The following is a 27028-nucleotide window of genomic DNA, read 5'->3' on the forward strand; positions in this document are numbered from 1 at the left end:
AGAGCTGGACACAAGAAGAAATAAGGTGATGATAAAACTTCAGTTATATAAGATATATATATATATAAGATGAATAGAGATCCAGAGAATAATGTGATGATAATAGTTAACAACACAATGGAGTATACTTGAAATTTGCAGAGGCTAGATCTTAAATAAATCCCCCCTAACACACAAACACAATTGTAGCTGTTACTGAGGTGATGACTTGTTAATAAGCTTGATTGTGGTGCTCTTTTCACAGTATATGCATATATCAAACATCAAGTCACACACCTAAAATACATACAATTTTATTTGTCAAAAATATCACAATAAAGCTGTACTAAAAAATAAAATAAAAGGTGAGCCAGCACTTGAAATACAGCTCAGGAAAAAGTAGTTACATATTGAGGCCATTGCAATGTTTTCTCTTTGAAAATAATTTAAACAGTGATTGGGCAGTTTATAGAGTGGGCACAGGTCTTGTTGCATGACAGTAAGTAGATAAATTCTAAGAAAATATGCTTTAATTTAATAATACACATGTATATTCCCAGTTACAAGGCAAATACATTATAACCAGAGCTTAACAAGAATTTGAGGGCTGTGATTGCTTGAGTTGTCAAATGTATGACAATATTGAAAGTTCAAATTGTATAACTTTGTGGTTCTGAAAAGGCCTAAGAAATACTCAAAAGAGTCATATAGATTTACATGGGAGGTAGGGAACATTTTGTTTTGGTTGTTGTTTTATAGCTATAAAAGAACAATGTCATAGTACAAAAGCCTGTTATACTTTTTTCTCTGAAAGTAGAAACTCACAAATTCACACTTCATTACTCAGAAAGCTTAATATATTTCCCATTTGTTTTACAAAGCCTGATTAAACTCCTCAGAAAGTTCTAGTAGAACAGAGGAGGGTTTACCAAATGAAGTCATAAGCAAATTGCAGTTATTTGACAATTTACAAAAAAACTTATTTTTGATACTTTTGGAAACTTTAAAAAATTGGTTTTTATATAATGTTAATATTGACAGTGGTAAATCAAGATTACTAACAAGTCTCATAGTTATCCATAACAATTTTCTAGGTTATACACACATACACACACATACACACTAAAATATATTTCTTTACTAGTGCCAATATTTTATTTTTATCTTTATATATATGAATTTTTTAAATTATAATTTGAGATAATATGGTCAGTCACCTGAGTTCAAAATAGTGTTATAAAAGCAGTGCTGTAATTTTATTTATCGAAATTCGTGACAATCCTCCCCACCCTCATGTAAACACAGTGAAAATATCTCCTAAGTTAGTATATACAGTATATTAAATCTAAATTACTGGATTTGAGATCTGGAAACTAATGTAGTGCTTTTTACAGTAAAATAAAAGAAGAAAAAAGAAAACTACTTTTCTATTTAGTTGAACAAGACACAGTTTGGAAATATTTAAAAATATATTAGATTAATGGAGGCTTGTTCCCAAAAATCTTCTCCAGCCCCCAGTCCTCATGGTCTCAGACTCCATGCTCCCATAAGAGACTTTTTCACACATATTGTGGTTTAATAAAACTCAAATCAGAAATTGAGGATTGGCTTCCAGCAATGGCACTTTCTAGCTAATCTCTATAAATCTTAATTTTCTCATTATAAGTTGTGGATAAAAGTGCCTGCCTTAAAGGATTGCTCTAGGGACAAAATGTTCTGTAGTTTGAAGGTAAGGACTGAATATATAACACAATGGAACATTATGTGTGCTTAATAAGTGTCTGTGAAAGATCCCCACTAAAGAATTCATGATGTGTTCAAGTTTGTCTTTGGAAGAGAATGAATGGATATCTAGAGGAAATTATATTTTGCACTTGAGGTCTCATAAATGAGGAATTTTAATATTCACAAAACTGGGTAGGCATTTAGGATGAAAGGTCTCTCTCTGCATCAGAAATGAAGAATCAGCTTCCTATCTATCCTACTTTTCACAGTAATGACTCTTTTCGGTTTCTGGAACCAAAGGTTTTCTGAAATTCCAAGATCATTTTCCTTTTAGTACAGACTTTCCAGAGCACCAGCTGTTTAGATTTTGAAGAAGAAAATGAGGACCTAAATCAAGGGTACCTACTGATTAGTGAAGGTCCTGTATCAATCTGTTTTGTAGTTTCTCATACTGTAAAAGAAACAGAAGAACCTGAAAATAAATGAGAGGAAAAATTGGAGGCAGTTTAGTGTTTGAGTATGTGTGTGTGTAGTTTATACATCATATGTTTATCTGAAATTTTATGTCAAATTATTTGTTGAATTAGGAAAAGGAATATATAGTAAAGGAGATATCTGGAGAACATAAGCCTCTATTTTTAAAAGAGCTTCTAAACTCCTGGGAATCACTGAGGATTCTAAACCATTTTCATTTCTCACTTGAGTTTTTTCTCCTTGTACGTGATTTTTTTTTCAAGTTCCCTATTTTCTTCAAAGGGATACTGAATTTTATTTACCCAAGTGTGTTGTGTTGAGGCCAAAATACATTTTTAATTTGGCAGGCTATAAAACTTACATTGGTATCTTTTAGGTAAAATAAATATATTAACTGCCTCCAAATTAAGTAGTGGTCAAGGGAAACATGTTCATGTTGTGATGCATTTTGCTTTTCCTTTGGACAGAAGTCACAATTTACCTATGGAAGAAATGTGATAACATTTATTTAAATTATATAAGTAAGAAACATTTTGAAAATCAGAATTTTAGGAACTGAGTACACGTATTTAAAGCATTTTCTGAGGGGAGGTAAAGTAACTTAAAATACAAGAGTACATTAACCAGGTACTCTGTTATCTTATAATAAAAAAAGTAGCAAAAATTATAACAATCGTGAAAACACTTGAAAATGGAAAAAATATACTGAATTTCAACTTGAAAAATTAAGTATTTATAAAAAGAAATACCACAGAATTGTTCTGAAGCTGTATGTATTTTGAGTTCTCTGCTTTAACATTAGAATTAACTTTAAATCAGGTTTGATCATACCCCAGATGAATTAAGTGCAACAATCATGTCTCCTTCAAATTTATGGATCCAGATATTAGGATATTGGCTGGCACACTGCCATGTGCTCAATAACTTAATATTATACAGGTATTAATATTATAGTTATTAAAGAACACAATATTAACATATGTCAGTATCTTTTACTTTAAATTAACATGAAAGAATCACACATTATTAAACAATATATTTTATTAGATCCTAGAATTAAAACTTTGAAAGTAAACAGTTTAGTACAAATTGGCAATTAAATGAGTTTTTAGTCACTAAAACCTATAAAGGAAGTCAGCACAGAGATAAATAATGAACCAATAACTCAACCCACAAAACAATACAGGCTGTTATTCTTAGGAACCCACAATGTGAATGAACAGAGTAAAATGAAAAGATCAAAAAGCAATAGGTTGGAATCTGATCTATGTCTATAAACAGTGCAATGCAAATGCACTGGTATTTATTGATACATAAATTTTTCCCATCATTAAGCCTTAAGGCATTTTAACAAGTCAAATGTGAATGTTGGTTGAACTTCCATAATGGCACAGTAAGATCTTCTGAAATATCACTTCTCTGGAAAAGCAGTGATAAAACAGTTAACATTACCAGTATTAACTTTCTCAAAACTCTGAAAATTAACCAAATGTTGCAGTAACTGTAGAACATTTATTAAAAACAAAACAAACAGGTAAAAGTTGGTAAGAACATGAAGTTTTGTGTCATTTTTAACTTGCCTTATTCCTATCATCTTCTCCACAGCTCCATTATCACCTTGGAAATGAACAGTCTAGAAAACATAGTAACTGTGAAAATCAACAGCCCAAGAGCCACTGAAAAAAGTAGACTGGGAAAAGTTGCACCTCCTGAGAAAGCCTTATCCCCAGAAAATTGTATTTGAACTATCTGGCAGATCCAAGGAAAAACCTATTTGCAGTGCTTGTCATTACTTGACATATCCCAGAGTATGTTTATTAGGAAAACCCTACCCTAAGGTGTTTATTGAAAATAATCAGCAACAGTTGTTTAAGATTACAAGTACCTGAACTGGTCATACCGGCTGTGGTAAAAAATAAAGCAAGGAAACCTTAAAAAGGTGATCCTGGGAATAAGATATCCACTAAGGATTTTCAAAAACTCCAGTATATTCCTGAGAACCTAGAAGGACATATGGACCTGAAAAAGCTGTGTGCATGACCAGAAAGACTCCCTAATGCTTCAGCTCTGGCTGATCTGGAGGCCCTGTGAAACAAGTTAAGTAAAGACTTAGAAAGAGTTGCAAATGACCAAATCATTACAGGAGTATCACAAAATACACAAAGAACCACGTGGAAAAGTTGGAAGATGTTGCTTCAAGTCATTTAAGGAAATAGCTGTTAAATAATTAGGTGTGTACTAAGTTAAATGAGCAGGGACTATAACTGTAAAAGTTAACAGGAAATACAGGCCTTACAGAATTAAAAAATGCTCTAGAAAGTTCACTAAAAAAAAAGATGAAAAAAAAATAAGAAACTCAGCAAAACCTGTGGCAATAACAGATTTTAGGGATTGATGAGAATCTGATTTCCAGAGTATATTACTTGAAATGTCCAGTTTTAAACAAACCTATGAAACATTCAAAGAATCAGGAAACTGTGGCCCTTATATTAAAAAATAAGCTATCAGGCCATACTCTCTGTGAGGAAATTCAGCTCTTAGATATACTAGACAAAAAATTTGAATTGTTTATTGCATATATGCTCAAATACTAAAGAAAGCCCTGGCTAAAGAATTAAAAGAAAAATAATACACCTCATGAAATGGAGAATTTCAGTAAAGAGATAGAAATAATAAAGATAACCGAATGAAATCCCATAGTTTAAATGCAATGCCTGAAAAATATTTTAAATTCCCTAAAGAAATTAAACAACAAATTTGAGTTTGTGAGGAAAGAAGGAGAGAACTTGAAGAAATCAATACATCTAAATCTCAACATGTCAGTCTTGAAAGCAGCAAAAGAGAAATGACTCAAACCATGATCACTAATAAGGGTAACAGGTGATTTCTCATAATAAACCATAGAGAACAGATAACATTAGAATGACATATTTAAAAGAAACAAAGATTGTCAAACAAGAAGTCTTTAGCTAAGTTTTTCTTCAAAAATGAATAAGAAATCAATCCATTATAAGATTAAACAACAGAATTATTTGCCACTAATAGATACGCATAATGTTTAATACTAGGATCCTTCACATTAAAATGACAAGACAGTAACTTAAATCCACATGAAGAAATTAAGAATACTGGTAAAAGCAAATATATAATTAAGTATCATTGACAGTATAAATACATTTTTGTTTGTAATTATTTTTCTTTACTGCTTTAAAATACAATTACATAAAACATTAATTATAAAACTGGGTCATTGTGTTTAATTTATAAAAATGGAGTACATGTAGAAGTTAATAGCATAAAGGAGGAAGGGAGAGAACAGAGGTATACTGGAACAATTTTTTTTAATATTACTGAAGTTAAATTGATGTTGATCTAAATTAGACTGTTTTAAGATGTGAATTATATGTGCTAGAGTAACTTTTAAAAAAGCTAAATATATTATGAGAAACATGAGAATTACATTTATGTGTATATATGTAGACAGTAGTGGAAGAATAAAGGAATAAAAAATACTGATATATAGTAAACAAATAGCAAACAATAGATATAAATTTTACTTTACATATAATTACATTTAAAGTAAATACATTCATTCAAAAAAGTAAAGATTAGCAAAATGAATTATAAAAAAATCCCAACATTATGATCTCAAGAGAATACTTTAGATTTTTTAATTAAACATATTGTTATTTTTCTATATTTATTTTTTAGCCTGGATGAGTAGTTTACAGTACAAATATAGTTTAAGAAATATATATGGTAAAACATGAATTGAAACTTTGTTGATTTTTTTCTGAAGTTATTACACCAGTAAAATGACTTTAATAAATGAGATATAACTGGCATATAACATTTCATTAGTTTCAGGTGTACCACATAATGATTTGATATTGTATATATTGCAAAATGTTCACCACAAAAGGTCTGGGTAACATTCTTCAGCATACAGAGTTATAATTTTTTTCTTGTGGTGAGGACTTTCAAGATTTACTCTCTTGGCAAGTTTCAAATATGCAATACAGTATTATTAGATTAGTCTTTAATCATTTACTTTCCAACCCTGTGCACCTTCCTTGATCTTCTCACTCAAAATACAGCTTTATCTGTCATCTATATGCTGAGACATCCTAAATTTTTTGCCCCGTCCTGATTTTTCCCTAAAGTCTACGTTAATATATACTACTCTATATATGTATCCTTTGTAATTCTAATGCACTCTCAAATGGGCATGTCCAAAACCAAAATCTTGATCTATCATTCCAACCCTGTCCCCTCACTTCCTTCTTTTCAGTAAATGGCAAATCTCCTTTCAGTCACTCAACTCAACACCTTGGAATCAGCCTTGACTTTACTTTCAAATCTCACACCATTCCTTATTGAAAAATATATAAGGTCCCTCCCCACTTTCATTCTTAATCCCAAAAAGTTCATTCTCAACAGTGTAGTCAGAATTATTATTTTAAGACTTAAGTCAATTTTTGTCATTTCCATGCTCAAAAATGTCTAGTGGTTTTCCATGTCACTCAGTGTAAAACTCATAGGGGACCATATGGCATTACACTTTCTCACCTGGTTATTTCTTTGTCCTCAGTTCTTGTTAATTACTCCTTAATTCATTCCATTCCCTCCACAATAGCCTCTCAGTTTTCCCCAAACACTCTTTGAATGTCTCTATCTCAGGGTCTTTGATACTATACTTCTGCCTGTAATCTTTTTCCCACAAACATGCAAATGGTTTACTCCTTTGTCCCCTCTGGCTTTTGCTCACCTGGATATTTGGATTTTCCTCTCCCACAGCTTTTCTCACACTGTTTGCTCTCTTCCCTGCTCTAATTTCTCAATTGTACTTACAATCATAGTCAGAAATATTATATTTATTTTCTTCATGCCCTCATATTTTGTTTTCCTGATGCTAGAATGTAAGTCCCATCAGAACATATTTATGGTCTGTTTTGCTTACTACTGCATCTTTCTACCAAGAAAAAACCTATATGCATAGTAAGCACTCAATAAATATTCATTGAATGAATGGTTAAATTTTGAAGAGATTTTTTTTTGAGAGGGCATCTCTCATATTTATTGATCAAATGTTGTTAACAACAATAAAATTCTGTATAGAGGACTCAATTACAATCATTAAACAGCCCCAAGCCTAATTCTCAACAACCTCCAATCTTCTGAAGCATAATGAACAAGTTCTTACATAGTGAACAAATTCTTACATAGTGAATAGGTTATTACATGGTGAGCAGTGCAAGGGCAGTCGTCACAGAAACTTTCGGTTTTGATCACACATTATGGACTATAAACAATCAGGCCAAATATGAATATTCATTTGATTTTTATACTAGATTTATAAGTGAATCCCACATTCTCCCGTATTATTATTATTATTTTTTTTTTTAATAAAATACTGAAGTGGTAGGTAGATGCAAGATAAAGGTAGAAAACATAGTTTAGTGCTGTAAGAGGGCAAATGTAGATGATCAGGTGTGTGCCTATAGACTAAGTATTAATCCAAGCTAGACAAGGGCAACAAAACATCCATAGATGCAGAAAATTTCTCTCAAAATAGGGGGGTGAGGTTCTAAGCCTCCCCACTGTTGATCCCCAATTTCTCTCCTGACGGCCTCCCTGTGACTGTGCCTGTCTTAGGTTGTTCCTCCCTTGAGGAATCTTACCCGTCTCTGGCTAACCAGTCATCTTCTGGGGCCATACAGGGAAATGTAAAGTTGGTAAATGAGAGAGAAGCAATATTGTTTCAAAAGGTTAGCTTTTTACTTCTTTGCAGATTTATGCCCTGTGGCTTTTATGCCCAGCATTTGTCTTGAGTCATCTTTACCACTTGGAAGAATTATGATACTCGGTAATTTCGATATGATGCATGAATTCTACTTAAGGGTTATAATTAGGAAGGAAGAAGAAAAGCTATAGAAGTAGCAGATGGAAGAAAACATGGGAAGATTGATTATTTCTTTGACATATCATCTTGTAGAGTAACATAAGCATGTATAGGTTTTAAACTACTAATTAAATTGCACACACACATTAACATAATAGGAATACTGCTACATAACCAAAACAGACCTACAATTACCAGCCACCTCCAGTGAAACCAAGAAAACCAGTTAGGCACCCTAGGAATTTGTGAAAACTTATCAATGATATGATGGATATTGTCTAACTGAATTTGAATAGTTAGAGAAAAATCAGACAAATTAAAACAACACATACCTGGGAACTGTTCACATCCCATATGTTCTTTTAATAGTAGAGAGTCTGTAGTCACAAGATTTTGGAGCGCTGCAACTTGCACTTCCTCTAATTCTTGGTTGAGTTCTGACAGTATAGATCCAGTCAAATTTGTTGTTTTACTGTATGCACAGGCCAGCTTAGATATCTCCTTCTTCATTCCAATGGCAAGTCCAGGAACCGGTGGGATGGATGCAGCTACAACTGCAGCATCGCCTGGATCTTTGTTGAGGTTTTTTGATGATCATCTTCTGGAATGACTCTTCCAGAGAATGTTGATGTTGGAAGTTCTTCTTCATATCGTATCTTAATTCATTTTCTGGGTAGCCAAATTAGGCTTTAATCCTCTGTATAAACACAAAGAAACCCTTTGCCCACACTTTGATATGCCCTTTATATCATCATGAAGAACTTATTGGAGAGCACCACACAGGAACTGCTTTTTTTTTTTAAGAGAAAGGAATATTATCAGAAAAATGTACTTCCATAGCTGATCATCTTACACCCTTTAAATGATCAAAATTAAGGATATTTAAAGCATGCATTAATCATTGATTTACAGTTAGTTTTATCCTATCAGGGAGTAATCCCCCTTTTCTTTCTATTTTTTTTTGTTATCCTTAATCTACAATTACATGAAGAATATTATGTTTATTAGACTCTCCCCTATACCTCGTCCCCCCCACAAACCCCTTTACGGTCACTGTCCATCAGCATAGCAAAATGTAGAAACACTACTTGTCTTCTCTGTGTTGTACAGCCCTCCCCTTTCACCCACCCCCCCATTATGCATGCAAATCACAATACCCCCTTTTTCTTCCACCCCTTATCCCTCCCTACCCACCCATCCTCCCCAGTTCCTTTCACTTTGGTACCTGTTAGTCCATTCTTGGATTCTGTGATTCAGCTACTGTTTTGTTCCTTCAGTTTTACCTTTGTTCTTATACTCCACAGATGAGTGAAATCATTTGGAATTTCTCTTTCTCCGTTTGGCTTATTTCACTGAGCATAATACGCTCTAGCTCCATCCATGTTGTTGCAAATGGGAGGATAAGTTTTCTTCTTATGGCTGAATAATATTCCATTGTGTATATGTACCACATCTTCTTTATCCATTAATCTGCTAATGAACACTTAGGTTGCTTCCATTTCTTGGCTGTTGTAAATAGTGCTGCGATAAACATACAGGTGCATCTATCTTTTTCAAACTGGGCTGCTGCATTCTTAGGATAAATTCCTAGGAGTGGAATTCCTGGGTCAAATGGTATTTCTATTTTGAGTTTTTTGAGGAGCCTCCATACTGCTTTCCACAATGGTTGAACTAATTTACATTCCCACCAGCAGTGAAGGAGGGTTCCCCTTTCTCCACAACCTCGCCAACATATGTTGTTGTTTGTCTTTTGGATGGTAGCCATTCTTACTGATGTGAGGTGATACCTCATAGTGGTTTTAATTTGCATTTCTCTGATAATTAGCGATGTGGAGCATCTTTTCATATGTCTGTTGGCCATCTGCATTTCTTTTTTGGAGAACTGTCTGTTCAGTTCCTCTGCCCATTTTTTAATTCAATTATTTGTTTTTTGTTTGTTGAGGTGGGTGAGCTCTTTATATATTTTGGACATCAAGCCTTTATCGGATCTGTCATTTGCAGTATATTCTCCCATACTGTAGGGTAACTTTTTGTTCTATTGATGGTGTCTTTTGCTGTACAGAAGCTTCTCAGCTTAATATAGTCCCACTTGTTCATTTTTGCTGTTGTTTTCCTTGCCCGGGTAGATATGTTCAAGAAGAGGTCACTCATGTTTATGTCTAAGAGATTTTTGCCTATGTTTTTTTTCTAAGAGTTTTATGGTTTCATGACTTACATTCAGGTCTTTGATCCATTTTGAATTTACTTTTGTGTATGGGGTTAGACAATGGTCCAGTTTCATTCTCCTACATGTAGCTGTCCAGTTTTGCCAGCACCATCTGTTGAAGAGACTGTCATTTCCCTATTGTATGTCCATGGCTCCTTTATCAAATATTAATTGACCATATATGTTTGGGTTAATGTCTGGAGTCTCTAATCTCTTCCACTGATCTGTGGCTCTGTTCTTGTGCCAGTACCAAATTGTCTTGATTACTATGGCTTTGTAGTAGAGCTTGAAATTGGGGACTGAGATCCCCCCTACTTTATTCTTATTTCTCAGGATTGCGTGGCTATTCTGGGTCTTTGGTGTTTCCATATGAATTTTTGAATTATTTGTTCCAGTTCATTGAAGAATGTTGCTGGTAATTTGATAAGGATTGCATCAAATCTGTATATTGCTTTGGGCAGGATGGCCATTTTGACGATATTAATTCTTCCTAGCCATGAGCATGGGATGAGTTTCCATTTGTTAGTGTCCCCTTTAATTTCTCTTAAGAGTGACTTGTAGTTTTCAGGGTATAGGTCGTTCACTTCTTTGGTTAGGTTTTTTCCTAGGTATTTTATTCTTTTTTATGCAACTGTGAATAGAGTTGTTTTCCTGATTTCTCTTTCTATTGGTTCATTGTTAGTATATAGGAAAGCCACAGATTTCTGTGTGTTAATTTTGTATCCTGCAACTTTGCTGTATTCCGATATCAGTTCTAGTAGTTTGGGAGTGGAGTCTTTAGGGTTTTTATGTACAATATCATGTCATCTGCAAATACTGACAGTTCAACTTCTTCTTTACCAATCTGGATGCCTTTTTTTTCTTTGTTTTGTCTGATTGCCGTGGCTAGGACCTCCAGTACTATGTTAAATAACAGAGGGGAGAGTGAGCAGCCCTGTCTTGTTCCTGATCTCAGAGGAAACGCTTTCAGCTTCTCACTGTTCAATATAATGTTGGCTGTGGGTTTATCATATATGGCCTTTATTATGTTGAGGTACTTGCCCTCTATACCCATTTTGCTGAGAGTTTTTATCATGAATGGATGCTGAATTTTGTCAAATGCTTTTTCAGCACCTATGGAGATGATCATGTGGTTTTTGTCTTTCTTTTTGTTGATGTGGTGGATGATGTTGGTGGATTTTCGAATGTTGTACCATCCTTGCATCCCTGGGATGAATCCCATTTGGTCATGGTGTATGATCCTTTTGATATATTTTTGAATTCGGTTTGCTAATATTTTAGTGAGTATTTTTGCATCTACATTCATCAGGGATATTGGTCTGTAGTTTTCTTTTTTGGTGGGGTCTTTGCCTGTTTTCGGTATTAGGGTGATGTTGGCTTCATAGAATGAGTTCGGGAGTATCCCCTCCTCTTCTATTTTTTGGAAAACCTTAAGGAGAATGGGTATTATGTCTTCTCTGTGTGTGTGATAAAATTCCGAGGTAAATCCGTCCGGCCCAGGGGTTTTGTCCTTGGGTAGTTTTTTGATTACTGTTTCAATTTCTTTGCTCGTAATTGGTTTGTTTAACTTTTGTTTTTCTTCTTGGTCAATCTTGGTAGGTTGTATTTTTCTAGGAAGTTGTCCATTTCTTCTAGGCTTTCCAGTTTGTTGGCGTATAGGTTTTCATAGTAGTCTTTAATAATTTGTATTTCTGTGGGGTCTGTCATGATTTTTCTGTTCTCTTTTCTGATTCTGTTGATTTGTGTTGATTCTTTTTCTCTTAAAAAATGTGGCTACAGGCTTATCTATTTTGCTTATTTTCTCAAAGAACTAGCTCTTTGTTTCATTGATTTTTGCTATTGTTTTATTCTTCTCAAGTTTGTTTATTTTTCTCTGATGTTATTATGTTCCCCCTTCTGCTGACTTTAGGCCTCATTTATTCTTCTTTTTCCAGTTTCGATAATTATGATGCTACACTATTCATTTTGTATTGTTCTTCCTTCTTCAATGGACCTGGATCGCTATATACTTTCCTCTTAAGACTGCTTTCACTGTGTCCCACAGAGGTTGGGGCTTTCTATTGTTGTCATTTGTTTCCATATATTCCTTGATCTCTATTTTAATTTGTTCATTTATACATTGATTATTTAGGAGCATGTTGTTAAGCCTACATGTATTTGTGAGCTTTTTTGTTTTCTTTGTAGAATTTATTTCTAGTTTTATACCTTGTGGTTGGTTGGTAGAATTTTAATATTTTGGAATTTACTGAGGCTCTTTTTGTGGCCTAGTATGTGGTCTATTCTGGAGAATATTCCATGTGTACTTGAGAAGAATGTATATCCTGTTGCTTTTGGATGTAGAGTTCTATACATATCTATTAGGTCCATCTGTTCTAGTGTGTTGTTCAGTGCCTCCGTGTCCTTACTTATTTTCTGCCGGGTGGATCTATCCTTTGGGGTGAGTGGTGTGTTGAGGTCTCCTATAATGAGTGCATTGCAGTCGATTTCCACCTTTAGTTCTGCTAGTATTTCTTTCACATATGCTGGTGCTCCTGTGTTGGGTGCATATATATTTAGAATGGTTATATCCTCTTGTTGAACTGAGCCCTTTATCATTATGTAGTGTCCTTTATCTCTTGTTACTTTCTTTGTTTTGAAGTCTATTTTGTCTGATATTAGTACTGCAACCCCTGCTTTCTTCTCTCTGTTGTTTGCCTGAAATATGCTTTTCCATCCCTTAACTTTTAGTCTGTGCATGTCTTTGGGTTTGAGGTGAGTTTCTTATAAGCAACATATAGATGGGTCTTGTTTTTTTATCCATTCTATTACTCTGTGTCTTTTGATTGGTGCATTCAGTCCATTTACATTTAGGGTGACTATTGAAAGATATGTACTTATTGCCATTGCAGGCTTTTAATTCGTGGTTACCAAAGGTTCAAGGTTAGCCTCTTTAGTATCTTACTGCCTAACTTAGCTCACTTATTGAGCCATTATATACACTGTCTGGAGATTCTTTTCTTCTCTCCCTTCTTATTCCTCCTCCTCCATTCTTCATATATTGGGTGGTTTGTTCTGTGCTCCTTTCAGGAGTGCTCCCATCTGGAGCAGTCCCTGTAGGATGCCCTGTAGAGGTGGTTTGTGGGAGGCAAATTCCCTCAGCTTTTGCGTCTGGGAATTGTTTAATCCCTCCATCATATTTAAATGATAATCATGCTAGATACAGTATCCTTGGTTCGAGGCCCTTCTGTTTCATTGCATTAAATATATCATGCCATTCTCTTCTGGCCTGTAAGGTTTCTTTTGAGATGTCTGATGATAGCCTGATGGGTTTTCCTTTATAGGTGACCTTTTTCTCTCTAGCTGCCTTTAAAACTCTTTCCTTGTCCTTGTCTTTGCCATTTTAATTATTATGTGTCTTGGTGTTGTTCTCCTTGGGTCCTTTCTGTTGGGAGTTCTGTGTATTTCCATGGTCTGTTTTATTATTTCTTCCCCCAGTTTGGGGATGTTTTCAGCAATTATTTCTTCAAAGACACTTTCTATCCCTTTTTCTCTCTCTTCTTCTTCTGGTACCCCTATAACACAGATATTGTTCCTTTTGGATTGGTCACACAGTCCTATTAATATTGTTTCATTCCTGGAGATCCTTTTATCTCTCTCTATGTCAGCTTCTATGTATTCCTGTTCTCTGGTTTCTATTCCATCAATGGCTCTTGCATCTTATCCATTCTGCTTATACTTCCTTCCAGAGTTTGATTCACTTCTGTAATCTTCCTGGCATCTGTGATCTCCCTCTGGACTTCATCCCTTAGCTCTTGCATTTTTCTCTGCATCTCCATCAGCATGTTCATGATTTTTATTTTGAATTCTTTTTCAGGAAGACTGGTTAGGTCTGTCTCCTTCTCTGGTGTTGTCTCTGTGATCTTGGTTTGCCTGTAATTTTGCCTTTTCATGATGATAGAAATAGTTTGCAGAGCTGGGATGAGTGATGGCTGGAAGAGCTTCCCTTCTAGTTGGTTTGTGGCTTTCCTCTCTTGGGAGAACAGCAACCTCTAGTGGCTTGTGCTGGGCAGCTGCATGCAGACAGGGTTTCTGATTCCTGCGCAGATGCTAAGGACTTTATCTCTGCTGTTGCTGTGCGTGTGGCCTGTCTCTGGCCACTGCTCCAAAATGGTGGAGCTGCATTGGAAGTGGTGCTGCTGGGAGGCTGTTTATCTCCGTGAGGGGCCTCCATGCTCCCTGCTGCCCAAGGAGTTAGAGTGTCCAGAGATCCCCAGATTCCCTGCCTCTGGACTAAGTGTCCCACCCTGTCCCTTTAAGACTTCCAAAAAGCACCCTCCAAAACAAAACAAAACAGAACAAAAACAAAAACAAACAAAAAAATTAAACAAATCATTAAAAAAGAAAAAGCCACACGCTTTTCTTTGTCCTCAGGTGCCAGCTTCAGGGACCCACTCACTGACTTTGCTGCCCTGTTTCCCTAGTATCCAGGACCCCACACATGCACTATGTCTGTACTCTGGTCCAATGGCTGTATCTGGGTGTTCAGCAGTCCTGGGCTCCCTTCTCCCTCCCGGCTCTGACTCCTCTCCTCCCGCAGGGAGTTGGGGGGAGGTGCGCTCAGGACTCGCCAGGCTGGGGCTTGTATCTTACCCCCTTCGCGAGGCACTGAGTTCTCGCATGTCTGGATGTGGTCTGGATGTTGTCCTGTGTCCTCTTATCTCTATTCTAGGAAGAGTTGTCTTTGTTATATTTTCATAAATATATGTGGTTTTGGGAGGAGATTTCCACTGCTCTACTCACGCCGCCATCTTGGCTCCGCTTCCTGAAGAGATTTTTAATTTTTAATTTTTTAAATTTCATTTTTACTTGGTGAGATTCTTGGGTTTCCAAAGAGCTGTATTACAAGGTGATTGTAAAGAACTTGGTGGATATCATCATGAATGCTCAGTAAGTAGATGGACATAAAGTTCTAGGATTCACATTAGAAATGAGGAGAAAAGTGATGTCAGTGTGTATAGAAGTGATAATTGAAGCCCAAAGAGTGGATATTATTGCTAAAGGTCACCACTAAGTTGGAGTAAAAATGAGTTGACAATGGAATCAAGGGTGAGACTTGAACATATCTCTGACTCCTGCTTTTTCTATTTACCTATAATGTCCTGCTTAACACTTGCTCCCCTGAAAAAAAAAGTGTAAATGTTTTGAAGTGACAATTTATACCAAAAAGTTGACATAAAATTGACAAGGTATAAATAATTGAAAATATTAATCTTTCCAAAAATTTCCTTATGTTTAGATATTTATTTTTGATAGCTAATACATGAATTCCAATTTAATAAAGAAATGATGGAACTATTTTTGAAAAAAAGTTATTTGTTATATTATTGCACATTTGCAACATTTAGCAATATTCTCCCTTTCTTCAGGAGTGAATTGCATGTTTTTGTTGCTTTTTAATGTTTAACAGTATACAAGTCCATCTCACACTTTCCAAATCTTCCCCACTCTTTTCATATGTGATGGGGTTAATGTGGGCTCACTTAGAAAGTATTCAAAATTTGCAGGTAATATAGACTTGCTGCACAAGGAATGGTGAAGCCTGTTTGTTGACCAATAACACATCATAGTGCTACTGAAGTGGTTTGTGAAATAATTATGATGAAGTAACTAAAATCATTTATAAATGGGAGCACTGAGGAAATTAGAATAAGTAAATCAAGTCTTTGCTGTTTTCCAGAACAAGTCAACATTGCTGTAGGAAACTGATTATGAAATACTGAAGTTTTGAAGGGAATTACTGAGACAGCACAGTTACTTTTATATGTGATGTACAGAACAGTGAATCTATGTTGTGCTTTATTGCACTTCTATTGAATGAAAATACTTCTAACGTGAATTATTTTCTTTAAATAGTTCTCTAGCCCATTACAGATATTACAAGATGACCTAAGATGACCTAATTGAATGGATACTTTGTATTATTTTCCATTACCACATAGTATAAATTGCAAACAGATCAGTAATATACACATCAATTGTAATTCTTCACCTTTTATTACAAATATGCAATATAGAGCAACAATTCTGTCAATAATTTGATTTAGTTTATCACCCTGTAGTTATCATCTTTGTGATAAGCTTATCATCTAGTTTTCATAAATATATGTACTTTTTCATCTCTCGACGCTGTTGGAATTAAAACATTTTTACAAGACTTGAAGCTTTCCATAAAATATTTATGATGTCAGCTTTTAAAATCTATCCTGAGCTCACCTCAGGATTTTACAGCTAGTCTGGCATCATTTGTGGCTTGAAGGAATTTTTCTATTTCATTACAATATATATCATTGGATTGCCACTTGTGTTTGAGCTGCAAATTTCCTTAAGTATCTAAATGGGAAACCTATTTCTAAAAATCCAAACATTAGTGTGTCCTAGTTGAAATTTTTTGAGAATCAAGTACAACAATTTAAATAATCCAGTGCAATAATTTAAGTTCCTTAAATTTAAAATTAATTCATGTATTATGTTTTGGAACTGAAGCATTTGGTTATTACCATCATAAACATTCTTATTCTCTTGCTTTTAGTATTTCATATTCAGTGTCCTATGACAAATAGTAACTTACTGTAGAGAATAATAAAGAATATCTTTTAACTATTTGAACCCATTTATCATTTGAAGTATGTGTAAAGAGATAAAATACTTTTGAAGCTACTCTAATGTTTCTCTTATACTTTATCAAAAATAACATTTTAATATGGCCAAGTGTATTTCTATGCAACATTTATCAATACTGAAATAGTTTTTATAGATGATAAGAATGCTTAGTCCTTTCAGCTCTTAGGCCACAATGTTTTGAAGTAAATCTGCAATTCATATGAAATCTACATATTGAACAGAAAAAACCCTACCTGTTCTATATATTAACTGTAATTCATTCTAGTAAAGTTTATTGTACTTGAAAAATAAGTCTATCTATTGCCAAGTTGTCTAGTTATTATCAGTTTTCTGAAAGGAAATTGTTATTTTGCTTGACCCATGCCTCTTTCCTTTTCAGGAGCTGGAATTTTCAAATCTATTTGCTGTTCTTCATTGCATTCATTCATTCTTTGCAGCCAAAGTGGCTTGTCTGGACCCTCTCTTTTTAGGCAATCAGGCTGCTGTTTCTGCTTCTGCTGCGTCTGCTACCACAAGCAAAGGAAAATACACGACTTGACATAGGGCTGTGCATCACCACTTGCCATAACTGTATAAACAGAATAAACATATCATTACTATGGACTTCAGAAAAACAATGATACCACCACATCAACAGTAAAGTCAAACTGAAATTTCAGCAGAGAGAACTATCATAAGGGATCATAAAAGCATTTCTATTTTGTAAGGCAGCTGTGAATAATTCCAAATGAACAGAACCAGCATGTTCTTGCTCAGTTGATTTGTACCAGTATCCTGCATTCATCTAAAGTGGAGGCAAAAGAATGATTTGAAGTATGTACATACTATAAAAATTATAAGCTACCTATAAATAAAAATACCAGTTAAATGGTTATTTCTGTATTTAGATTATTTTGTATGCCAAATACATGTTGGGCCAGATCATGAACTAATGCCCTATCATTGTATAAGTGACATAAAGGAGGCAAAAACCATATGGCATCAAGGGGACTAGCATGCAAAAAATCTCATCAAAGAAGAATGCATTTTCATTTGCTCATGTAGATTTCCCCCTGTATTCTCTTTCCATGATTTGACACTGGCACTCCAGCTTGGTTTATCTTATTGTAAAATATTCCTTAGATTTACAAAATAATAATTACATTGACCTATGATAGACACAGTGTGAAATGGGCTATTTCTCCCTTGGATCACTGTTACTAAATAATTTACTCATTGCCAGTGTTAAACACAGATGCCAAAATGTGTTAATTTAATTATGAATGAAAGAAACGTTCATGTATGTTTTGTTCTGTCCTTCATTTAGGGAAATTTCTATGTTACCTAACAGGGTTTGTTATCAAATTAAAGTTTCATAAACTTCAGTGACCCTAAAAACTTCTATAAAGAAAATAATGTCAATAAATGCAGTATGAGAAATAATTCTTTGTAATCCCAACCCTACCAGTTAATCCTGGACTGAAATGTCCCTGGAAAGGAGTCTCAAAACTATTACTTATGTTAGGTAAATGAAATGTTTTCATTTTAGTAATATTTTATGAGAAAATAAGGTGAGATATGAAAATATAATTTAAAATTTCTAACTTACCGTGTCATAAAAGTTATTATGTAATGCCAAATTATTAAGGTTATTTTAGATATCTTGTCTTAGGAGTGTAAATGTGAAAGGCTGGAAATTCAAAGGCATCGGAAGTATGTGTACATAGTTCAGATCCCAGATATTTCATAACTATTTGTGTAATGTGGAAATATTCTCTGTCCTTCACTACCACACTACTGAGAGCTGCTTTTAAATAACAAGTTGCCTATTAAAAGATAAAAATTACTTTGTATTAACACATGTTCTCTGAAATTAATCAAACTAAACTAAATCAAATTGGATATTTCCTTGTGAAGAAGACCAAGCATCAATACTTGGTTTTATTTTATATTTTTTAAATAGGAGAAAAATAGTCACTCAAGAAGGAAACAAAAGTACTTATAAAAAGAGCACATGATCATTAAAATTAAAAAATTAACATTTCTATAATTATTGTGTTATTCATTTTACATCTGATTAATTTTTAAGCACATTATATTGAAAAGAAAAAGTGAAGGATTATAATTGTATCTGGATAAGTGTTAAGTTATATCTAGGACACCTTACTAAAAGAACTGTGGCAAATTGGACAAAAAACAGTTTTAATATAATTTATTTTGATCCTAAAACTAAATACATATCCACAATTTGGTTAACACTAGAATTATTGCTCACTATGTATTGGTCAAACACAACAATCATTCTAAAATTAGAAGACTACTAAAAGCAGGCTTCAGTTGGACACGACTGAACTTAAAAGAGTAGAGGGAAGATCTCCCTTAGGATTTTAAGCAGTTGTAGCCAGTTCATTATCTGCTACTAACTGGAGCTATACCTCATTGTGCCCCACACTGGGGTAACATCTCTCTGTCCACAGTGGGATAATCTGGTCTACAGACAACAGGAAATGGCCTAGTTAGCCAAAAAAAAAGTTTTAAAACTTTATATAAGCGTAATGTAATCATTTAAAAGTCAGATTTTGTAAAAGCTGGATATTAAAAACAAAAAGACAATTTAATTAAATATCTTTTTTGTTATATCATAAAGATCTTCTAGCCTGTGCTTATTATGTCTATGATGAAGAAAAGATGGTACACATGAGGCACATATGGGTATATATATCCTTGTGCACACATGCACATACACACACACACACACATATACATATATGTATATATAAAGTAAAACATTAACCACAAATTATATTAGGAGAATATATTTCAAATATATATGCTTAATGTAATTTAAATTTACTTTGTAAATTATAGCTTGAATTAAAATTTGTGATAATACCACATGGTGTTTATTTTTGATACTACTGTTAAAATATCAACAGGCCTAACAATTAGTGGAGTAAACACCTATTAGAAAATTAATATTCTTCTAGTTTTCATCAGCTAGTGAATAGCATTTCACATTTCATTTTGCATGCCATGATTAGCCACTGTCATCTGTTATAATTTGGACAACTTGAGAAAATTTAGAAATGAACAAAAAAACAAGATAAATCTCTATTTCTCATGTAATTTAGATTTAGATGCATGAGATTTACTCATCAAATTCTAGTTTGTATAGAGCACATTTTAAGAACAGAATGCTTGATTATGTTAACCCTCTAGTGCCTTGGTATATCATATGTGTGTGTATGTGTGTGTGTGTGTGTATACATTACACGTATATATGTATGCATATATATATGTACACATACATATATATGTATGTATTGACATGATTCACTGCAGTGTACATGGTGCAAGCTCAAAGGGAATATTATATATAGGTACTTAGGTCAGAAAACAGAGTTCAAAAATCATTTGAAATCTTTCCTAACTACTACAATAATGTATTTTGCCTGACAAAAAAAAACAATTAATTTAATTGAAGTATATTAAAGAGGGGCATTTTTAATTTATGTTGCAATAAGTATTTTTAAATAATTTAATAGATAATGTAAGTGTAGTGTGTACTCCAACATTTATCATCCAACACTATTTCTAAGAGAGAATAGTCAGCTAATCATTTCTTGCCCATTTTTCAGGCATATACCAACTTATAGCTTTAAAGCCTGTGCTTGCAAAACTGTCACTCAGCAAGAAAGAAAGTAATTTCTTGGAAAAAAAAGGTCAAATTCACATTAACCATGTAAGCAAATAAATTTTCCTCTGGGTGCATTAATTTATAAAGTGACATTTCTCTCACAACAACAAAGCTTGTTTATAAACTGTCTACATTCAATGTTGGATATGAGAGAAGCTTGATTTATTGCTGTGGAAAAATAATAATCCTAACAATTATTTAGAATTACTGCTAGAAATCAGCAGTGTGGAGAAGCTTTAAAATCACAAGGATAATCTTGTGCTTAAGTTTTTAAGGTAAGTGTATATGTTCCGATATTAATAACATTTTACTACACTTAATACCGCTATATACATGAGCTCTTCTTAAGGAATTGCTTTATCCATACCTCTAAAATTCTTGCTTATGGTTTATTCTTATTCATTAATATTTTCAAATCATAATTCACTTATTTGCACATTTGAAGTTTCTTTTGAAGATAAATACAATATTATAAATGTTATATATTTTATATATATTAAAAATGCAATGAAAATACAAGAAACATGAAATGTAAATATATTTATTTCATTTTTAATTGTTTTGGTGGGTGTTTGTAAATTGTAAATTAATATCTGTGACAAAAACTTGTCACTTTGATCTTTAAGTTCATTCATGTACTACTAATAAAACTGTACCTTTTTTAATGAAGCATACTGGAAAATAAAAACAAATACTTTTTACTACATTTGTGTTCTCATTTCTGGGTTTGATCTGTAAGTTTCACATATCTTTCAATTATAACCCTAAGAGATTAACTGTAATCACAAGGGCAGATGTGAGCTGTCTGCTTTGGGTGCAGATTTTTTTGGGACATGATCTGTTCTGGTTCATCAATACTTATGAAGATTAGATATTTGACCCCTAAAAGGCCCTACAAAATGAAGAAAGATGCTATTTGTCAAATTACTTAAACAGAGTTAGGACTTCTGAAAGCACGAAAACTTTCATCTTCACAATGGACTGTTATTAAGTGAATCTGTGTTGAAAATGCTGGTTTGACAGGGCATAATTATCTGGTCACTTGTAACTGAAAAACAGCTTATCACTTTATATGATGCAAGACCACAGTTGTCTTTCAAGTAATTACCATAAAAGTGAGTGATTATATAAATCCTTTTAAAACAATTCTGATCTATATTATTACAGTTGTTAAATGAAAACTCTCTCATTTTTTATATTTTTATTGTTTTGAGAGCAAAAAAATGCTGAAAAATAGTAAATGCCCATCATAGGTAATTTAAACAATTAAAAAGAATACCAAAAAAAATCCACAAGTAGATGTTTTATTAAAATCTCACAGCCACAAAAATAAGCACAATTAATATTAGATGAATGTTTTTCTATACATATATCTATGTGTAGAGGCAAAAAGAAATATAGTTGAGGTACATATGCATAGATTTAAATGCTTCTATAAATACATCATCACAAAAGCACAATATAATAAATATATAAATATACTTTGGGGGGATATATGACCCAGAATAACAAAATTGAATTTTTAGAAATTAACTACATATTAGGAAAAAGTGGAATTATAGGGAGGAGCCAAGATGGCGGCATGAGTAGGGCAGTGGAAATCTCCTCCCAAACCATATATATTATTAAAAATACAGCAAATACAACTATTTCTAAAAGAGAGGCCAGAAGATATGGTACAATGGTCAGACTACATCTACATCTGCGAGAACTCAGCACCTCATGAAGGGGGTAAGACACAAGTGACAGGTGGTGGGACCCAAGCACTCCCCCTACCCCAGCCCACTGGTGGGAGGAGAGGAGTCAGAGTGGGGAGGAAGTGGAAGTGCAGGACTGCTAAGTAACCAGCCCTGGTAATCTGCACTGGGAGCGCAGACACACATTGCATGGTGTGATGGATATTAGGGAAACAGAATAGTAAAACCTGTAGGTGGGTCCCCACTACCAGTGCCCCTGGGACAAAAGAAAAGTGAGTGCTTTTTGAAACTCTTAAAGGGACAGGGACTCCACAGCTGGAGAGAACCTTTGCGGCACACTCAGCCCAGCAACTGGGAATCCCGGGGAATTTCAGGCACCCCAGCCCCCTGGGAGGCAACGCAGCTCTGAAGCCCCTCACAGCAATAAACAGCCTCCCTTCCATTCCCCCCACCCCCATGAGGCCCTGCCACAACAGGGGAGCAGCCTGAGAGTGGCCAGGCCCCCAGCAGCTGCCCAGAACCTCCTCCGCAGTCACCCGAGCAAAACTCAGAGGCCCCACTGGCACGCAGCAGCCCAGCACAGGCAGAGGAAGCCAGGACAGGGAATGAAGGGTCACCATTCTTGCAGTAGAGCACAGCTGGCACACCTGCCTCTCCCCACAGGGCACTGGACTGCCCAATGGCTGCCCCACCCATGGTGGCTCAGGAAATAAAAACTGGAAGCTGCTCTGCATATGCAGGTAATCAGCACAGGCAGTGGAGGGCAAGGTGCAGGAAGGGACATTGTTCTTCTAGCTGACACACATGCCAACTGCCTACAACTACCTCTATCACCATGAAAAGGCAGAAGAATTTGATCCAGTCCATAATTACCCAGACAAACCCCAAGAGGGAGCTTGGGGGGATAGATTTAATAAATCTTCCTCAAAAAGAATACAAAATAAAGGACATAACCATGCTGATGAACCTGCAGAGAAATATGCAAGAGCTAAAGGATCAAGTCAGGAGGGAAAATACAGAAATAAATCAATCTCTGGAAGGACTTAAGAGCAGACTGGATGAGGTACAAGAGGCCATTAATGGAATAGAAATCAGATAACAGGAGTACAGAGAAGCTGAGGCAGAGAGAGATAAAAGGATCTTCAGGAATGAAAGAATATTGAGAGAACTGTGTGACCAAGCCAAACAGAACAATATCCACATTATAAGGGTGTCAGAAGAAGAAGAGAGAGAAAAAGTGGTAGAAAGTGTATTTAAAGAAATAATACTGAAAACTTCCCCAAACTGGGGAGGAAATAGTCTCTCAGACCATGGAAGCCCACAGATCTCCTAACACAAAGGACCCAAGGAAGATAACACCAAGACACACAATAATTAAAATGGCAAAGATCAAGGACAAGGACAAAGTATTAAAGCAACCAGAGAGAGAAACAGGTCACCTACAAAGGAAAACCATGAGGCTATCATCAGACTTCGCAGCAGAAACCTTATAGGCCAGAAGAGAATGGCATGATATATTTAATGCAATGAAACAGAAGGGCCTTGAACCAAGAATACTGTATCCAGCACGATTATCATTTAAATATGAAGGAGGGATTAAACAATTCCCAGACAAGCAGATGTTGAGGGAATTTGTCTCCCACAAACCACCTTGACAGGATATTTTAAAGGGACTGCTCTAGATGGAAGCACTTCTAAGGGTAAATAGATGTCACCAGAGAAAATAAAATCACAGCAAAGAAAGAAGACCAACCAAATACTAACTAAAGGCAAAAAATAAAATCAACTACCCACAAAAGCAGTCAAAGGAAACACAAAAGAGTACAGAATAAAACACCTAACATGTGAAGAATGGAGGAGGAGGAACAAGAAGGGAGAGAAATAAAGATTCATTAGACTGTGTTTATAATAGCTTAATAAGCGAGTTCAGTTAGACAGTTAGATAGTAAAGAAGCTACCTTTGAATCTTTGGTAATGACGAATTTAAGGCCTGCAATGGCAGTAAGTACATATCTTTCAATAATCACCCTAAATGTAAATGGACTAAATGCACCAATCAAAAGACACAGAGTAATAGAATGGATAAAAAAAGCTAGACCCATCTACATGCTGCTTACAGGAGACCCTCCTCAAACCCAAAGACATACACAGACTGAACATCAAGGGAAGGAAAAAGATATTTTATGAAAAAATAGGGAGAAAAAGCAGGTGTTGTAGTACTAGTATCAGACAAAATAGACTTCAAAACAAAGAAAGTAACAAGAGATAAATAAGGACATTACATAATGATAAAGGAGTCAGTCCAGCAAGAGGATATAATCATTATGAATATATATGCACCCAGTACAGGAACACAGCATATGTGAAACAAATACTAACAGAATTAAAGGAGGAAATAGAATGCAATGCTTTTGTTCTAGGAGACTTCAACACACCACTCACTCCAAAGGACAGATCCACCAGACAGAAAATAAGTAAGGACACAGAGGCACTGAACAACACACTAGAACAGATGGACCTAATAGACATCTACAGAACTCTACACACAAAAGCAGCAGGATATACATTCTTCTCAAGTGTACATGGAACATTTTCCAGAATAGGCTCAGTAAAAAGAGACTCAGTAAATTCAAAAAGATTGCAATCCTACCAACTAACTTTTCAGACCACAAAGGTATAAAACTAGAAATAAACTGTAAAACTAGAGAAAACAAAAAGGCTCACAAACACATGGAGGCTTAACAACATGCTTCTAAATAATCAATGGATCAATGAACAAATTAAAATAGAGATTAAGCAATATATGAAGACAAAAGACAACAACAGCACAAAGCCTGAATTTCTGTGGGAAGCAGCAAAGGTAGTTCTAAGAGGACATTATATAGGAATCCAAGCCTATTTAAAGAAGGAAGAACAATCCCAAATGAAAAGTCTAAAGTCACAACTATTGAAATTGGAAAAAGAAGAACAAATGAAGCCCAAAGTCAGCAGAAGGAGGGACATAATAAAGATCAGAGAAGAAATAAATAAAATTGAGAAGAATCAAACAATAAAAAAAAATCAATGAAACCAAGAACTGGTTTGTTAAGAAAATAAACAAAATAGATAAGCCCCTAGCCAGACTTATTAAGAGAAAAAGAGAATATACACATTTAACAGAATCAGAAATGAGAAAGAAAAAAAATCACGATGGACCCCACAGAAATACAAAGAATCATTAGAGAATACTATGAGAATCTATATGCTAACAAGCTGGAAAATCTAGAAGAAGTGGACAACTTCCTAGAAAAATACAACCTTCCAAGACTGTCCAAGCAAGAAACAGAAAGTCTAAGCAGACCAATTACCAGCAATGAAATTGATTCAGTAATCAAAAAACTACCCAAGAGCAAACCCCAGGGAGAGATGGATTTACTGTGGAATTTTATCAGACATACAGAGAAGACATAATACCCATTTGCCTTTAAGTTTTCCAAAAAATAGAAGAGGAGGGAATACTTCCATACTCATTCTATGAAGCCAGCATCACCCTAATACCAACACCAGGCAAAGACCCCACCAAAAAAGAAAATTACAAACCAATATCCCTGATGAAAATAGATGCAAAAATACTCAACAAAATACTAGCAAACTGAGTTCAAAAATACATCAAGAGGATCATACACCATGACCAAGTGGGATTCATCCCAGGGATGCAAGGATGGTACAACATTCAAAAATCCATCAACATCATCCACCACATCAACAAAAAGAAGGACAAAAACCACATGATCATCTCCATAGATGCTGAAAAAGCATTTGACAAAATTCAACATCCATTCATGATAACAGCTCTCAACAAAATGGGTATTAGAGGGCTAGTGCCTCAACATAATAAAGGCCATATATGACAAACCCACAGCCAACATTATACTTAACAGAGAGAAGCTGAAAGCTTTTCCTCAAGATTGGAAACAAGACAAGTATTGCCACTTACCCCACTTCTATTCTACATAGCACTGCAAGTCCTAGCCACGGCAATCAGACAACACAAAGAAATAAAAGGAATCCAGATTGGCAAAGAAGAAGTTAAACAGTCCCTGTTTCCAGATGACAAGATATTGTACATAAAAAAACCCTAAAGACTCCACTACAAAACTACTAGAACTAATATATGAATTCAGCAGAGTAGCAGGATACAAAATTAATACACAGAAATCTGTGGCTTTCTAAGGATGAACTAGCAGAAAGAGAAATCAGGAAAACAGTTCCATTTAAAATTACAACAAAAAGAATAAAATACCTAAGAATAAACCTAACCAAGGAAGTGAAAGACCTATACCATGAAAACTATAAGAAACTCTTAAGAGAAATTAAAGGGGACACTAACAAATGGAAACTCATCCCATGCTCTTGGCTAGGAAGAATTAATATTGTCAAAATGGCCATCCTGCCCAAAGCAATATACAAATTCAATGCAATCCCTATCAAAATACCAACAGCATTCTTCAAAGAACTGGAACAAATAGTTATAAAATTCATATGGAACCACCAAAGACCCCGAATAGCCAAAGCAATCCTGAAAAGGAAGAGTAGAGTGGCGGGAGCATCTCTTCCCAACTTCAATCTCTACTACAAAGCCACAATAATCAAGATAATTTGGCACTGACACAAGAACAGACCCACTGACCAGTGGAAAAGGTTAGAGACTCCAGATATTAACTCAAACA

The 27028-nt window shown here is 34.7% G+C and overlaps 1 protein-coding gene across 1 annotated transcript in view; it reads left to right on the forward strand.

Annotated features, from left to right (window-relative positions):
* The window catches only part of SNTG1 (syntrophin gamma 1), an 832887-nt gene extending 811745 nt beyond the window's left edge, over positions 1 to 21142 (forward strand). Inside the window, exon 19 of the mRNA XM_073229494.1 lies at positions 17326 to 21142. Coding sequence (XP_073085595.1) covers positions 17326 to 17484 — 159 coding nt within the window. The 3' untranslated portion in view covers positions 17485 to 21142. The remainder of the gene's footprint in view (positions 1 to 17325) is intronic.
* The last annotated feature ends 5886 nt before the right edge of the window (positions 21143 to 27028 follow it).

The sequence above is a fragment of the Manis javanica genome, chromosome 2, assembly GCF_040802235.1.
Source record: "Manis javanica isolate MJ-LG chromosome 2, MJ_LKY, whole genome shotgun sequence".
In the NCBI taxonomy this organism is placed as follows: Eukaryota; Metazoa; Chordata; class Mammalia; order Pholidota; family Manidae; genus Manis; species Manis javanica.